This window comes from Lepidochelys olivacea (assembly GCF_965140295.1).
Source record: "Lepidochelys olivacea isolate rLepOli2 genome assembly, chromosome: 11".
NCBI classification, from domain to species: Eukaryota; Metazoa; Chordata; order Testudines; family Cheloniidae; genus Lepidochelys; species Lepidochelys olivacea.
The window spans coordinates 60943660-60961471 of NC_140421.1; the positions used below are offsets into that span (position 1 = coordinate 60943660).

The following is a 17812-nucleotide window of genomic DNA, read 5'->3' on the forward strand; positions in this document are numbered from 1 at the left end:
TTTTTATCAGGAAGCTATATGGCTTATATTTTAAGTATGTGCTTAAGAGCTTTGGGAACGAACAAGGTGGGTTATGTAATATCTTGTATTGAACCAGCTTCTGTTGCTGAAAGAGACACGCTTTGGAGCTATACAGAACTCTTCCTCTCGTCTCTTCTTAAGTGCTTTGCTGAATTAGGTGACCCAACGAAATAGGAGAATACAGAAGCCAGAGAGTGCCGTTTTAAAATATGGCATTGTGTGAAGTTTTACAGTAATTGTGTGTCATGTTGAGAATGAATTTTTTCATAAGTTTCTCAAGATAATTGTCAGTTACAGATGTTACCATATCTACAGTGTGGCAATAAAAGTTATCTGCAGTCATAATACAAGGATATTGACAAAGGGAATCCTATATTGCCTTTTACTTTGGATTTGATGTCACTCTCTTGATCATCTGTCTATATGTTTGTTGCATTATTTTTCAGGATAGTGGAAGATCTTTTTCCTGTCCCTCTCCAGCCACTGCCCCCAAACACTCCTACGTGGGCCCGTCGTCTCAGGAACTGCGAGGTGGGCTGCAAACAATCCTAATTATACTCAGTTCATCTAGATTAAGAAACTCACAGAATAAAAATTTTAGTTATGTAGATTATTTGCATTTAAATTTCACAGTGCGATTAAAAAAAAAAAGTCTACCACTTCTAAAAAGTGGAAGTGCTTTATAGCCATTCTTGGGTGTTGTGCAAACCTCAGTGGTTTGTACTAAGACAATGCTTCATTTGATTGCATTTAACAATCCATTGATTGGGAAATTTCTCTTTTGGGGCCCAAGCCTGCAACTGTGCCGGTAACTTTACTTTCATGAGTAGTCTTATAGGAGTTCAATTCAGTGGGATTACTATTGAGAGTAAAGGTCCATGCATAGTTGCAGGATCAGACTCTTAGTCTATGAGAGTAAAGGTACCATAATGTCAACATTCCAGAAGGGCATTTATATTTTAATAAAATCACACAACTTCTGTCCTAGATACCACAATATGTACTTGTTTCTCTCATTCATCAAAGGACTTTTCTTATATTATCAATTATTTTTCTTCCTTGAAGTGAATATTTTTCCTTTAGCTTTCCCATATACAGCTAATTTTGTTATAGGAAAATTCTTTAGCTTCATAAACCAGACTGGTCCCCTTCCTACCCTTAGTTATTTAAAAAAAATCCATAAAATTATTTTATTTCCATTTATGTAGTGCAAGCATTGCACCATGATAAATGCCAGAGAATTTACATAGTTGGTGTAAATTAAACTTTCCACTTAGCATGCCATTTGACCTAAACCAGGAATCTGCAAATCTGAGAACTGCATTTTCTTAAGTTGTCAAATATCTGATTGCAGAAATGTCACCTTGTGGCTAAATGTGATGCTGCTGACACGTGTAGTCATCAGTTGATTTTAAATTCCTAAGCAATTTAAAATTCCTCTCTATGCACACCTGCAAATCTGTAAACTAATTAAAAAACACAGATAAGACCTTATTTATCACATGCAAGTGTTAATATAGTATTAAGCATATTGATATTCACACCCAAAAATCAGGAAATCGGTAACATTAACTTTATCATACTGAACATTAATTTTTATTATTAATTTGACTGTTAAAAATATATGCAGTATGTACAACATGGGTGAGTTAATCTTGGTATGAGATCCTTAACTTTGAAATATCCTAACATTTGGGGATAGGACTATTGGTCATACTTCATATTAAGGTTTCATTTATACATAGTTTATAACAGGTTAATAAATAAGTAATTATTTTAAATAAATGCTTAATCAGTTGTTAGAGTCCAACAGGTCAATACGTTGCAGATAATCATCTCTAATCCCTTCTATTGTGATTATAGACATCTATAACACATGCTGCTCATAACTGTAACATTTGCATAACATCTGTTAATCATTTACTAAAGTATTTTATTTTATATAAAACTTTATTTGAAGATCAATGGGGGTTAGGTCCTTGACTCCCTTCGTCCCCTTTAAAATTTCCACCTACTGTGTTTAAATTCATAACCTTAAGATCAGTATTCATATAGCATTTAATGTCCTAATATTGTAAGAAAAAGAAAAAAATACTGCTTCTGTTTAAAGTGGCAGTTCTACTCTTAATAGTGAGAATGTAAGATCTGCACTCTGCTGCTCCACAGAACTATTCAGAGACACTTTGTTCCCTTTAGTAACAAAAAAAAGTTTTATTGTTTTGCTGCTTTTTATTCTTGTTAGCACTGCAGAGCCAACACAGCTAAGCAGGAATGAGCTGAATTCCATTCCTTCTTATGTATCATCAGCAGAATTGTTTTACTAAGTTCCAGTCAGTTATACTATGCAAGCCCATTGAAGGCAAATGGGTTGTATAGTTGTCATTGAGGGCATAATCTGGAGGCAGTGGGGTTTTCAGATGTAACCTAGCCGAGCTTGTCCTGGGGAACCTTTTATTGCTGGTGATATGTTAGAAGGAAAGAACTCAAGCGAAGTTTGCCGGACTAGCAGTTAGAGAAACCCCTTCTTTACTTCTCAGCTGAGCTGAGCACACTTGAGACAATAAACATACTACCCCAGAATTCCACTTTTTCAGTCACTTTTCAGGACAAACTGAATGTTAACAATATTAGTGCCTGCATGGGTGCCCTTGGAGAAAAGAGCACAGGGGGGCTTTACCTGTTATGCTTGTGCTGGAGCTGGCTGCAGTACATAATTGTTGTTCCCTTGAGCACTAGGCTCAGGACTGCTGTCTATCTGGCAACAAGCACAGAGCAGCAAAAGCTGCACCTTTCCAAAGTCAGCATTAAGGGCTGTTGCTGACCATGCTCCTCCTGTGCCTAGCTGAGCCATTCTCCCTACATCTGTTCTGTTCCGTCAACTTATCACACATCACTTATGCAAAACTACAAGCTTTGTCTATGTATTTAAATGGCCCAGGTAAGCTGTGGAGTTTACTTCATTGATGTGAATTGGAGCAGACATTTTGATGTATCTTATTTTTTTTAAGTGAAGGATTATAATTTACAATAAAGGATTTTTGATCACGTTCTGAAGATTTTTGATGGGCTGAATTAACGAAGTGCCTTTTCAGCTGTGTGGCAGGTTGTTGAACACCTCACAGCATTCCTAGAAGCCAGATTTATTGGACAGTTGTGCAAACTTTTGTTAACTCACTTGGGGACCATGACTGGAGCTGTTAGGTTCACACTTCCTGTGGTTCCATTATTTCCTCTCGGAAAAATCCCAGGGATTGATATAAGACAACTGATAATACATCTGAAGGCCCCTTTTTGAGGAAAATACTCTGTTCTGTGTGTAAGTAAAGCGGTGATGGGAGATTGACTTTATTAGGTCTACAGGGTCACCAACTTACAACATACAACTGTAGGCCTGTCTTACCTCACTAGGATGCCGTGGTTCCCTAATTGTCCTTGTACCTGGCAAACGTAAGGCCTTGAATGAGAGTAAGATGGGGTGCTGGTTATGGAAGCCTCTGGAAGGACTGGTGGTGATGTATTTGCTCCCATTATTGAAGGCATGTTCCTGCCTATTGTAAAGGAGGTGTGTAATCTGATGCTCTTCTGGATAACTTCATTGCACCTGGCTTCCCAGGTAGCATAGTTGGCTAGGCAATTTCAAACTTTTACTGTCAAGTTACTGTATTTATCACTAGACATCCTTCCACTAACTAGCCCCATAGCTTTTTAACCGTCAGATTGGATTGCTGCCATGTGCTGTAGGTGAGGCTACTCTTGAAGGTGCAGAAGCTTCAGCTGTTGCAGAATACAGCTATTCACTTACATAGCAGACCTGGCTGCAGGGAGTATATGTTGCAGCAATTCTCTGCAGTCTGGTGGACTTCCGGTTCACTTCTACATGCAATTCAAGATGTTTAGTTTGATCAGCAGAACATTATATGGTCTGGGTCCAGGCTACCTGAGACTTCCTCTTTCTGTGTATAACATTGTGATGGTTTGAGCTCAACCTTGGGTGTCTGAGCTGAGAAATCCCTAAGATTTGAATGTGGAGGAGGGCTGGAGGTAAGGAATCTCAATGGAGGTCCTCTTTCTCTAGAAGTTGTTTTCCTCACTGGTCTCTCAGAGCCCAAATCTGTTGACCAGCTTGGTGCAGGGGATTGGGTTTTTTTTTTTTTTCAAGCATTTGCCTGATGATAGTGGTTGTGGGGCATGTGTTTAATTGTATCAGCTTGTTCTGTATTTTATATTCTAGTGTAAACTAGAATGTTGACTGACTGAAACGTACAAGACTAAATACAAGGTAATATTACCAGTTTCAGAGCTAAGCAAAATAAACATACAAATGAAAGGCATTCCTTGCCACCATCAGGCATATCAGCTCAGAGCAAGTTTTCATGACCTTCTGGTAAAAATGCATTAGCACCTTTACTGTTGTGATGGATGCATACCATTGTGGGAACATAAGTACAAAATTAACTTGTGTTGATACGCCTAATCTACATTATAAGATTAAGAATAAATATAAGAAGGGATGTATAGCAGATATCAGCCATTTTTTTAATATTTAAATTCTGTGTGAAACTTTTTCTTAACATAGCCTGATCAAATAATAAATAAAGGCTAAAATAACACTTTAAAAAAATGGAACCTTCCCCCCCAAGACATAAAGCAATTAAATGGGGGACAAAGAGGAAATTACAGCAAGTACAGGCCTGCCACTTGTTAAATGATGATGATCTCAAAATCACAATCCATTGTGTAATTCTTCATCATTTTTTCTGGATCAGGTGTTTAGTGGAAGAAAGAATCCAAAATATAAATGTGTTTTTTAATATGTAACCATTGTTTTCATTTCAGAGAATAGAGAGAATGTATTTTCTCTGATGTATTTTATTCAAGAATGTTTTCTCCAGAGAGAACTGAATGTTGTCTCTTTGGTTTAATGTTCTCAAACCTGTGCTCTGAGTTAACAACCTGTGCAGAGCAGATTTTATTTATTTATTTATTTTTGAATTTCTGGCAGATGCCAAAATCCCTTCTGTCCTTGCAGCTAGAAATAGCAATGAGCATTTTGCCTCTGCATCCTCTAACTTGTGCCTGGAGCTCCTCCAATAGCTAAAGACCCAGTACGTTTTCTGTACACACCAGCGTAGAGTAACTCCCTTAAAGTTAATGTTAGTGTTGGAGAGAGAGAGAATTTTACCTAGTGTTTCTGTCTGGGTCTTCAACCTCCTCAAGAACTCTCAGAACATGTATTTTTAAAAACCTGGCTTTCCAAGGCTTTTGCTTTTATGCTCTTGAGAGTCAGTGATTTATCCATCTTCAGATCCAATTCAGTTGCTTTGCTTCCCGGCTTCTCTGCTGTCATTGTTGATTCAGTCCATCCTATTCTTCACTCTGTCAACTCTGCATATTTTTAAATTTTGTGTTTTTAATTCTAAAGATAATCAAAATTTGTAATAAAGACTGTTCTCACTCTGCAAGCATGTGCACTCACGCCGAATCTTAGCGATATATAAGTTGGGCCAAATTCAGTTATATTGTAAGTATGTGCAACTCCACTGAAGACCATGAAGTTGCATCTTCTGTTGCCGGGGTTGAATTTGGCTCAAAAAAATGGAACCATTGGCTTGCAAAGGAGCCAAGTTGTTATTGTTTGAGAGGCCGGAAAAACATCAGGGGAATGAAGACATCAAGTGAAACACTACTGTGTTTTGGTTTTTCTTAAGGTCTCTTGCTGCTGCTTATTATTCTGTCTCTGTCTCCCTTATCAGTCACAAAATGTACTTCCATCAGTGGGTTTACTATGTACATTGGGCCCTTTTCAGCTTTCATTTTCAAAATCTATGATATCATCTACTTTTCTAAAAGTCTGGTTACATCTTTCCACTCTGAATCATTTCTTTTATAAGGGTTTTAACATGCTCACTTTCTGTGTGTGGCATCTAGCAAAGTATCTTCTACTATAGTTTTTCTAGCACATACATTTTCCAGCTTTGCAGCCCAAAGAGGCTGTATTTATTTTCAAGTTGCTCCAGAATGGTTTGCAGAGAACCTGTAGCATCTTGGAGGGAGGGATGGGGCAGGTGGCAGCTATGTGCTGCATGGCATTTGTTTTTCTGTTCTGTAGTTTTCTTATCTGTTTCCTTGTTGGTGGATTGGGGTATAGATGAAGCCCATTGATGGTCACCTGCAGAGTCTGGATGCTATGTGAGGTGCTGAGGTGTGAATTTGCCTGTTTTAAGTTAATACATTTAGCAGATAGCCAACAACAAAAGTCAAGTGGAGTCAGTGTGAGGAACATTTAGCACAGAGCCCGCAGAGGTCCATTGTAGTCAGATGGAGATGTGATGCAAGATGGCATGCAAGTGACTGACTGTGACCGGTGTGTATGGAAGAAACTCTGCTTGAATTATTTGTTCCTCCTCTTAGATGTGACCAGCAGGTCACCAAAAATATTTCCTAAAATGCACTGACATTTAATAAGTATTTATTTTAGTAGAAAAGTCTGAAATTAAGGGAATGGTCCAGGGTAAAGGAACTCATCTGGTTCTGTCTTTTGGTACTAGAGAATAACCCCATTTATCTAAACACCAGTTAACGGAAGGTCAGTTACAACTCCTGACTGCATGCCTTGGTCCCTCACCTACCCAAAATGTATTTGTGTTTGGAAGGTTTTGGATATCTCCAAAATATTTAGAAATGGGGTTATACTGTAGATAACTGTGTTGTTATAATAATGGACCAAAGCTCAGACATTGAGTATTTTACTTATGGTCTCAGATTGCTGACAAACACCTGTGCTATGAACTCACTGAAGGCTGGTCTTGTGTTAGACCCTATGGTAAATCTGGTTGTGATGCAACCAGTGCACAAAGCATTTCAGACAGTCTCCTCACCTGCCACCATGCCAGAGTCCCTGACTGCATTCATTTTCTTGGGTACCGACAGCAGTCAGATTGGTGAATAATCCTATAATTTCACCTCCTTTCCATGCAGAAAATTGGGGACTCGTACCGCGGCTATTGTGTGAGCGAGACAGAATTAGAGAGTGTTCTAACGCTACACAAGCAGCAAACACAAAGTGTGTGGGGGACGCGCCAGTCTCCAAGCCCAGCCAAACCCGCCACACGGTTGATGTGGAAATCTCAGTATGTCCCATATGATGGGATCCCTTTTATCAATGCAGGTAATTAACTTTTTTTTTTTAATAATTATTTTCAAAGTTTCAAAATCACTAGTCAGTTGGCCAAAAGAAGGATCCTCATGAAGCTATACCTTAGTATTCTGGCAGAATGTTACTAGGTATTGGTAAAATCAAGGCACAGACTTGGGAAAGGATGGCTTAGTGGTCTAAACCCAAGTTTGAAAATCTAGATTCCCTGGAACACAGGTTCACGTTCCAATGTGAGTGATTCAAGCCCTTCATCCTTCAGAGTTAGGTTAATTAAGCATCTTTTGAATGAGACCTTAGAGATGAGGGTCCTGTCTGCTCTGCATGGACATTGAAGTTTTCATGAGGGTGGTAAGACATTGATCCATCAACATTACTAAGGTTTCTGGGGATCCTGCTGAAAACCTTGGTCAGTAGGAACCTATAAGGTATTTAAAATCACTCTAAAAAAACTTTCAAAAAACTTAACCAGAGAGATGGTTAAGTTCTAAATAAATGTTCTAAATAAGTTCTAAATAAATGTGTAGACTTTGCCAATTTGTGATTTCATATTTCTTGAGTCATAGAGCAAGTATTGAATGAGTGTGAGTGTGAATTTGAGATGTGAAACTGATCAAGTCTGTTCTTGTTTAAATGGGACCTATGGGATACGATACATGGTTGACTGCAGGATGCATTTGTCTGAGCTGAAAGTAACTGAAAAAGTGAAATGTCATCACCCATTTTAAGGCCTAAGACCCATCTAAGGCCATTCAGCTATGAAGAGGAGCAAGAATATATTAAAGGACACATCCAGAAAAACAAACTCCCCCACTCCCACCCAAGAGACACCAGTTCTGTTTAGCAACTTGTGAGATTAGCTTAACAAATGATTCTCCGAGAGAGAGAGAGAGAGAGAGAGAGAGAGAGTAAAAACATGCTCAGTTAATATTTTGTTTTAAAAAATATCGTGGATTAATTTAGCCTGCTTTTAATATTGCCTGCTTTGGCCAGACAGAGAGGTAAGGAAGCACTGTATATACTTTCTATACACTATTCTACTCATGAATTTTACTTCTAGTCTACAACACCCCTGTTGTTAAAATCCTAGCCTTCTTTTGAACAGAGTCTGCAGGTTAAAATGGAACGCTGATTTTCCAAACTCCAGTTAACTTGACTTCCTAGTTAACTGAAGATCAGTTATGTTGCTGTGGTGTCACACTTACTGAGGCTCTATAGACGTAGAGTTTCAGGCCTGCAGAGGTCTTGAGCTGTGCAGGACTGAAGTGCTGTTCTTGTGGAGTTTCTAATCTCTGCATAAGTGGAATTGTTCTTCAGTCCCTGGCCTGCCTCTGCTTTTGCTGAACCAGTTAGCTTTGAAGAAGCTGGCCAGCATTCTGTATTGTGAAACAGAAAGCTTCAATTATCCAAACCCTGATTTTAGTAGGATTTTGGACACTTGAGACGTTGGTAAAATCAGGGTCCTGTCAAATTATTTTTGTCATGCATGCAGGCAAGGACGAGGTTGAAACTACCAAATTCTTTTTCATTAGTGACCTAAGCCAATATTTGTTCCCAGATTTCCAGTAAAAAAAGTCAGTGCACTAGTCCACTATATCATCTAGTTCCTCTTTTTAAATAGTATCTGTATTTGCGTTGATATTTTAATGTCACATTCTCATGCAAAATATTTTTGATCATCATTTAGAATCCGCTCATAACTCAGCAGTGTGACACAATAAACATATCTGTTATTTCAAAGCTAGAAAATGGTATTTAAAAATCAGGATGCTAAAGTATTTGGATTATGAACAGGAGGTGCTGGGGAACAAAGTTAAATGTTCTTCAGAACAAATAATGGTTCCCTTCCCAGTTCTGTCAGGCTACCTCTTTTACTTCACTCCTCTTTGCCATAAGTCTGAATAAAAGAAACCAGTTACTCTAATGAAGTTTTCACAAATGTTGTGGAAATCTATCTTTCTTGCACAGTAATATTTATATTGGGTACCGTGTTGATATAATATTGGTTAATAGAAGAAATTGGAATCAAATTCACAAACCTTAATAACCTGTAAGAAATCAAGTGGCAGCAAGGCTAAAGAACTGTACACGGCACAAGAAGTAATGAATTCCCAAGTCTTGATTTCAGCTGTGCCTTTGATTTACTGTACAATTTAGAATCAGATTCTGTCACCTCTACTTGCGTTTAGTAGAGCACCTTACTCAATAAATAGCCCATAAGACTACTCGTTGTGTAAAGTACTGGTGCTAAACATGAGTAAAGGTGGCAGAATCTGTCTTTAAAACTTTGTGTTTCAATTTTCACCCCTGTAAAATGGCTATGACAATATTTAATTACCTATCTCACAGGAGTTTTGTGAAGATTAGCTAGTTTGGAAAGTCCTTTGAAACTGTGATGTGTTCCATAAGTGCTGAGTAGTATTATGGGGAAAGCAGCCACTCTGTAACTCAGGCACCCCCAACCCTGAACATGTGTTCTTCCAAGAAAAGAATGAAAATAAGTGCTTCAAATCACTCTTCTCTCCTCAGAAATCTTTTTTTGTTGTCGTCTGCTGGCTGGAACCATTGGATGTTTGAATTAATAATAGAGCCAGTTGCTTTCTGTCCACAGGAAGCAGAGCCATTGTGATGGAATGCCAGTATGGGCCCAGGAGGAAAGGTTTCCAACCCAAAAAAACTGGCGAGCCAGAAAATGCCTCCTGCCAGCTGTACAAAGCCACTTGTCCAGCACGGTAAGCATTAGCTACAAAGCTGAAAAGATCTGGAGAAACTGGTAACTGATATAAGAGAGCTTGCATCTCAAGAAACCTAATTGGTAACTGTGTTGTGACATAGATTTATAAATATATTTTGCTTTATCTCCTATACAAGTAGGAGTTAATGTTCATTTAGAGAGAAGAAGGATAATTTTCCATGAAAGTGGACGTGGCTAGAATCCGATAGATCTCCTAAATCTGTTATTTTGGAGTTATATTTATCAGGGAATGTATAGCTCTTGCCATTCACCAAAAACCTCTCCCTATCCAACTCCGGTGGCATCTTCTGTATTCTCATCCCCCCTTTGAGCTTTCTGCTGCCAACTTCCTGGGTTTCAGGAATGGCTCTTCTAGTTCACTTTTTACCTTACTGACCAATCCTTTAGAGAACTTCTGGGGCTTCTCCACCCTTTGAACCTCTTTGCTTGAGTTTCCTGCAGTTTCTTTACAATAAAAATAGTCTGAAATAAAATCGTTTCTGCCTTCCCCTGAGGGAGAAGTATAATGAAGCTGGATTTTTCTGGTTTTTGTTTTGTTTTTTCTTGGAAGGATCTATATTAAAAAGGTTCAAAAGTTTCCTGAGTATAGAGTTCCTACTGACCCCAAAATTGACAAGAAAATCATAAGAATGGAGCAAGAGAAAGCTTTCAACATGCTGAAGAAGAACTTGATAGATGCTGGAGGGGTCCTCAGGTGAAATTTTCACTCGTTTCTTTATCTGGACAAATGGAGGGGAAAGGAAAATCAGTTGCTTGGCTATTTTTAAAAGGGGCTTCATTAAAATCTGTTGTAAAAGGTAGAAAACCATTCACAAGGGAACTCCTAAGTGTTTTGTAAGTGTGTAACATACCATACTGTGGGAGTTACATAAAATACGCTTCAGAATACAGACAGAAGCAGTTACAAGAGTGTGGACGTTACCAACAATGAGCCAGACCTCTCCCAACCTGGGTGTCTTTGTGCCCCAAAGGCAGCTGACCATCGGAGGATCACTTCCAGTATGGGAGGATCTTTAGATGCTGTACATTGGTGTAATGGCTTCTCCTTCACAACCTGCCTTCCTGTAGCTGTCAGAGAGCATGACTCGGAGAGCAGGAGGGTGTGGTCAGAGCAGTCCTTTATCCTTGGGGCTGTTGGCAGCCAACACGAGGTAGCAGAGCCTCAAATCAGATGCTCTTCCTTATACCAGGGGACCAGAGTAGCCCCAAGATCAAAGGAGCACAAAGGTGACTTAAACCATCTTTGTGCATACATACACACACACTCCCTTCCCACCCCTCACCCCCGAGGTGAATTGTGCTGGACATTGCTGATCCACAGCCAAGGATCTGGGCTAGAACTTGCAAAATGTGAATAAACAAATCATGGATGTGGTTTCTGTGAGCAGCCTGACGGAGAGACCACAAGAAGGGTTTTCCCCTACAAACCCTTATTCATGTGGGTAGAACATATTTACATAGATCTATTGACATCAGTGGGAATATACACGAGTAAAGGGTTGCAGTACTGGACCCATTTACCTTATTTGCGTATGACCATAGTGAGTGTGGGGGGGGGAGGGAGGGAACATTAATAATTTTTGGTGAAGATAATGTCAGTTTCAAGAACCATATTAAAACACCCATATACTGTAAACAGCAAGGCTCATTAAGTGTAAGTATAGCTGGGATCTCCATAAAGGGTTTGATCTTCCACATTTGATTAATCTCTGCCAGCAAAATCCAGGCTGTAGCCATGCAGTGGCAGAATGTCTGCCTAGGAAGGCTCATAGTGTGAGGATGTTTTATAAAGTTATACTCCATTAGGGGACCTGGAACAGGCTGGTATTTTCCAGGGAGAAAGTCAAGGCTAGAGAACCCAAGAGATGTGCTGAATCAGCACATTTCCTTGGCAGATTCTGTCTGTGTAGCCCTGTTGAAGCCCTAACCACAAATCAAAGCAGTTCCCTTTGGCGAAGGGCAACAGCAGTACCACTGTCTACCTGTTCTAAGGGATGAATTTGCTTTTAGGTGCAGCTCTCTCCATGGGCTGAAGGACTTAACCCCCTTCCCCTCCCCCCCCCCCCCCCCCCGCTTGCAGAGATGAATCAAGCCCCATATTTGCTTGTAATACTTAGGCAAAATTGAGTGAGCCAAGAGTAGTGAGTCAGTGTAAATTAGTACTATCTGAACATTATTTTTTGTTTATGTGCTATACCTAAAAGTATTAAATAGAACAACAAAAAGTGGAATAACAATGTTTCTGTGAAATGTCTTTCATCTGAGGCTCTGAAAGCACTTCATGATTAAGCCGCATGCATCCCTGCAAAGTAACTAACTATTATTATTATTCCCATTTTACAGACTGGGAGACTGAGGCATAGTGAGGTTCAATTATTTGCTCAAAGCTACAAAGCAAGTCGGTTGCATAACCCTCGCAGTGTGCTGCTGTCCAGTCTTTCTCTAATGATTATACCACACTCATTGTAATCTGTCCCACAGTCTTTCCAAAAAAAAGGCATAGATGGACCCTCCACATTTGGGATACACTGTCCATCAGAGCAACTATATTTATGTATTTCATCTACATATTGGTTAGAAAGCATGTGGTGTCAAAGCACTGGTTAAGGTGCCTCCTATATTGACTGATTCAGCACCCTCTGCATGTCTGCATTGCCATTTGGGAGAGATGTGTTTGATTCCCTGTGGATTCTCTCCATCACGGGGCCATCAGGACTGGGGAGTGCTACAGAGCAATATGTGAACCTGGGGGAGTGGGAGAGGAAGAATACCTCATCTGGATCAATAGCCACCTTTCTTGTCAATTAAGAGGATCATTGACATGAAAGGAATCCTATCTAGTGCTTAGCTGTAAGGATGGAACGCTTGGTGCAGTGCAGAGATTCAGTGAGAGGGGTGGCTCAATGAATATTCCCTTCAGATATGAAGCCAAAAATCCTGTACTGCAGTACTGTACATTTTATGGAAGCTTTGGGGCACAGATTTAAAGCTTCTTGAAAGAAAAGAGTAATCTCTGGGAGTTTTTTGTTTTAGGTTTGTACTCAAAATTATGTAAAAGCTGGTTGTTACTTTAAGTATTAACTATGTGTTTGGTGCCATACAAGGCAGACATACTCGCTGTCCCTATGTGGGGGTGGGAGAAAGCTGTATGTGCTAGTAATAAGAACAGGAGTACTTGTGGCACCTTAGAGATTAACAAATTTATTTGAGCATAAGCTTTCGTGGGCTACAACCCACTTCCCCTTATGCTCAAATAAATTTGTTAGTCTCTAAGATACCACAAGTACTCCTGTTCATTTTGCTGATACAGACTAACACGGCTGCTCCTCTGAAACCTGTGCTAGTAATGAATGCTGTTAGTTGTGTATATATACAAGTTTTGTTGATGGCCAGATTAGAGGGTCTTCATTCAATTGCATTGTTCCCTTCCTGGGGAAGGATTTAAATAAATGATTTTGTTTTACTGTCTTTGCTTTGGAATTGTACCTGGAAACTCTCCTTCTCGTCAGATGGTATGTGCAATTACCCACCCAGCAGGCCCACCAGTATCACGAAATGGAGACCTGCCTCCCTCCTTCACCATCCGCTTTCCCCATATCTCCTCCTGAGGAAGACGAAGATGTGGTGAGAGATGAGAACTGTACTTTACCCTCCCGACTTCACCCACAAGTAGCAGATAAGATCCGAGAACTGGTGTCTCAGGGAATAGAACAAGTCTATGCAGTGAGGAAACAACTAAGGTATAGCATAATCCACTCTAACTATACTGCCTTCTTTCCATTGCACTTTATCAACTATACATTCAGTTAATTTGACTTGAAGCTATGTGGCAATGCTGATTCTTTCATGAATCTATCCCCCCATATTGCATTAGCTGAATTTATCCCCACATATAGCATTAGCATCTCATTTATTTTTTTTATTGGACTTTATCTTGGTTGTAACTACCTAGCATTCCAGCTCCTCACACTGCCTCATACCAGATCACCATTTAGGGCTGCTTTTGTTCTTCATGTTGGAAATGTATATTTTATTGAGTTAGCTCTTTAAAATTTCCAGGATACTAGAGGAGAAGAGCCAGGTCATGGGATCCATTAACTTGTTCTTTTCTTGTAATTTTTAACATTTGGAACATATTTGAGGGCATAGACAGAGGTGGCTGCAGAAGAAGGAGAAACATCTCCTAATGTTGTAAGTGTGTTTTAACTTTTGACAACACCCTTTTTCCCTCCTTCCCCTTTCCAATACTTGACAGAAAGTTTGTGGAGCGAGAATTGTTCAAGCCTGAGGAAGTGCCAGAGAGGCATAACTTGTCCTTCTTCCCAACTGTGAATGACATCAAGAACCACATCCATGAGGTGCAGAAGTCCCTGGGAAACGGGGAGATGGTGTATAACTCGGAAAGCATCCCAGCAACGGTATTATTGGAGCTTCACGCTTTCTTCTCCTTTCTTTCTGAATCTCTGAGATGAATCCTGAAGACCTTACTTAAATTTTACTACTTGGCTCTTATTCAGCCAAAGCGCCCACTGACTTTGTATTCCCACTAGTTAAATTTTCAAAGGAAGTTTTGTCTGAGTAAGGATAGATTAAATGTAGGCTTTTATAACAATATATGATCAATGAAATGTTGCTAACAGTTGATACTTTATGCAGTACTGAGGTATATAATGAGATCATTAATTTCAGGCAGTGTAGTTGAAGAAATGAGCACAGCATTCAAAGGTCTTGAGTTTCAATCCTGGCTCTACCACTGTGTTGCCTTGGGGAAGTCACTTCACAAGTCCGTCTCGTTTTCCCTATCTGTAAAATGGGGATGAAATTTACCTGTCTACCTCACGTGGTCCCGTTAATGTCTGTACAATGTTTTGAATGTGTATTGTGCTATATTAATGCTAAGTGTTATTACTCTGCTTTGTAGAAAATGTGTCTAACAGTAAATACAAAATATAAATCTTTACAAGTGCGCAGTACTCCAATGTATGTTGCCCCTAATTTTCTTCTCATATAGAAAGTAATTTTGGGCAAGCATTGACAAGGATTTCTCCATTGACAGGATTTTTTATTAGCTATGAAGGAATTGCCAAGAACTGGCAAACTCAGCTCTTCCAGAGTGCAATGTGGACAAGATTTTATGCTGCTTGATATAGGCTGCTGTGATAGACAGGTCCACCTCCCACACCACCAAGTGCATTTGGTCCTGTAAATCGGATGCATGTTTAATATATAGCCTAAAGATTAACATTAAAGAGCCAAATAGCAGACAAAAGCACTTTGAGAGACATAGAAAAGTGACATGGACTGGAAGACCTGAATTGGTGAGGATGTTTATATTGACACAGGTTAGCATTTGTAAGCCTTATAAGAGAAGTAGGTCTTTAGTTGGGATTTGAATGAAGGATGGATACTTTGCATGTTGGAATTGGAAGTCTGTTCACGTGTATGGGGTGGCATGGAAGAAGTCATGGAGACAAGAAGGTGGGACATAGTAATAAATAAGAGCTGAGATGAAGGCAGGTGCATAACCTTGAAGACAGCAATTTGAATCCTAAACTTGACTCTCTGGATGAAGGGCAGCCAGTAGAGGTATTTGAAGAGTGGAGTAATGTGGTCTGGCTGGTGAGTGAGGATGAAAATATTGTCTATTGCATTTGGAACGAACTGAATGGGAGTGAGATGAGGAGACAAGAGGATGAGGTTGCAGCAGTCCAGGTGAGAGAGAACTACTGATGATAAGGAATGGATGGATGGATTATTACTTTGTTTGTTTGTTTTGGTATGTTGTAGAGAAAGTGGTATCAAGATTTGGTGACTCCCACTGGGTCTTTGACTGACTCAGACCCAGGCAGCCACTGGGTGATGCCTCATTCCAAGCCAACGCATGCAGGGCTAAGTGAGGTTTCAAGAGCCTCAGATTGTGTATTGCTGATCTGGTGGCACTTTAATTTCATAGCATTTCAAGGTGAATTGAAATGTTTGGTTTAAAAAAATAGGAAAAACATACTGTGTTTAAGAGCTTAATTCACAAATGTACTTTACACAAAAGCTGAAAAGTTTGGTTTTTTTAATATCTGCCAAGACTGGTTCTCCTGCAATAGCTAGTGATCTCACCTAAAGCAGGGCAGGGCACAGAATTCCTTTACCCTTCTTAAGAGTTTCTGATGTCTGCTTTTTGCAGGATACATGCAGATCCTTGAGTTCAAGTTCCAGCCTGTAAATGATAGAGAAAATTATTTTCAAATAGTTTGTGTTTAAAATGCATCTATTTTCATTTTTAAAGTCTACCCCAGTTCTGAGGAGGATTTAGCCTACCAGACAGAAAGTGTTTTAGAATCCTTTTAAAAGCATAGCACTTCACCTTTAACAGTTTTAAGAAGTAACCCAAAAACTCAGAAAGCACTCACAATACAGAAATAAGATGTTTTGGACACTGATTTTCACTGTAGTTTGAGTCTGTACCAGTATTATAGGGAATCCTGCTCAGCACCCTTCCCATTCCTGAGAACTGAGGTCTTTTTCCTTTCAGCTCCAGTGGACCACAGACGGTGGGAATGTTCTCACAGAAACAGTGACTGTTACATTTGCCTCACCACCTACAGAGGGTAAGAGCATATTGATATCTTACTTGTGTTCAATTTTTGTTTTTGTCACATGTGTTACAAAAGTACAGATATCCTGCCTGGTTTTTAGAGATCTTGCAATTATCTTCTCTTATTTGAACACACCAAGAAGTGACCATTCTCGTTTTCCCCACACACACCCCCTTTACCACATGTCTGTGGAACTTGTTACAATTCCTGATACGGCAGGTAGGAAAACTGTAGACTTTGTCTTTTACAACATTCTTTAACGTGTACTGAAGAGCAGAACAATTTGGGTTGGGAGGAAATGCTCAGACGCTTAAAACATCTATGTAGAGAATTTTCTAGCGCTTGCTCGATGGAATGGTGCAGAAGGAGATGATCAGTAAGGTCCCGGTTCAGCAAGGTTCTTGAGCACATGCCTAACGTCAAGCATGTGGGTGGTGGGAGCTCCTCACATACTTAAAGTTGAGCACGATTAAGTACCTTGCTGAATCAGGGCCCATGTCCCTACTCCTGCTCCTAGTGAAATCAATGGCAAAACACCCATCAATTTCATTTGTGCAAAAAGGACACGCTCAGGGGAGGGGACGGAACTGGGCGAGAATAATCCTTAGACTTTGATTCTGTCATCGAGACTTTGTCAAATCATTGTTGACTTCCCCTTTATTGGTATATTTTATTTAAATGAGATATTTATTTTAACATTTTTATTGTAAATCTGTATTGTAATACAGATTTTAGCTGACAGCCAGGCAGTGAGACACATTTCTTACACTCTTTCTTCAATGATATTCTTGTGAAATATCATTTTTCTTGGTGAATGCATAAGGTAAGGGCAGTATCTCTTCACAGCAGTTACTATACCACTTAACAAGGAAGCGAAGAAAAGCCAGAGTATGGATTTCTGAAGGCAGTTGCCTTGTCAAAATGGATTCTGCTCCAAAATGTGGTGTTGGGAGGGGTTTATTGGATTATCGTGTCTTTGCCATAAATGGGATTCTACTATTATTATTATTTCAGATTAAAACATATATAGTGAAACAAAATTCTAAAGCTTGTGATTTAGATCTACTGACTACTCGCATGCCTTAAGCTATTCATTGGCTTAAGTGCTTTGCTGGATCAGGGTCCTCATTAGGAAATCTAGAACAAATTATTCCCACCCCACCCCACCCCCACACACATTTTTAATGCATCAAATAATAATCTTTGTTTCAGGAATACTTGATTTAGACAGTTCCTCCCATTGTGTAAACATGTGACACAGAAAAAATCCTTCCCTGCTCTCTTTCTCTTGTT

At 39.5% G+C, this 17812-nt stretch overlaps 1 protein-coding gene across 2 annotated transcripts in view; it reads left to right on the top strand.

Annotated features, from left to right (window-relative positions):
- CARF (calcium responsive transcription factor) overlaps window positions 1-17812 on the top strand; it is a 49541-nt gene that overhangs the window by 17415 nt on the left and 14314 nt on the right. The window contains exons 6-12 of one of the 2 annotated variants that reach the window (XM_084643184.1): window positions 468-552; window positions 7000-7189; window positions 9786-9906; window positions 10480-10623; window positions 13439-13669; window positions 14185-14347; window positions 16456-16531. In XM_084643184.1, coding sequence (XP_084499310.1) covers window positions 468-552; window positions 7000-7189; window positions 9786-9906; window positions 10480-10623; window positions 13439-13669; window positions 14185-14347; window positions 16456-16531 — 1010 coding nt within the window. Of the gene's footprint in view, window positions 1-467; window positions 553-6999; window positions 7190-9785; window positions 9907-10479; window positions 10624-13438; window positions 13670-14184; window positions 14348-16455; window positions 16532-17812 lie in introns of those variants that run through there. The other variant, XM_084643185.1, reaches the window with a different exon arrangement.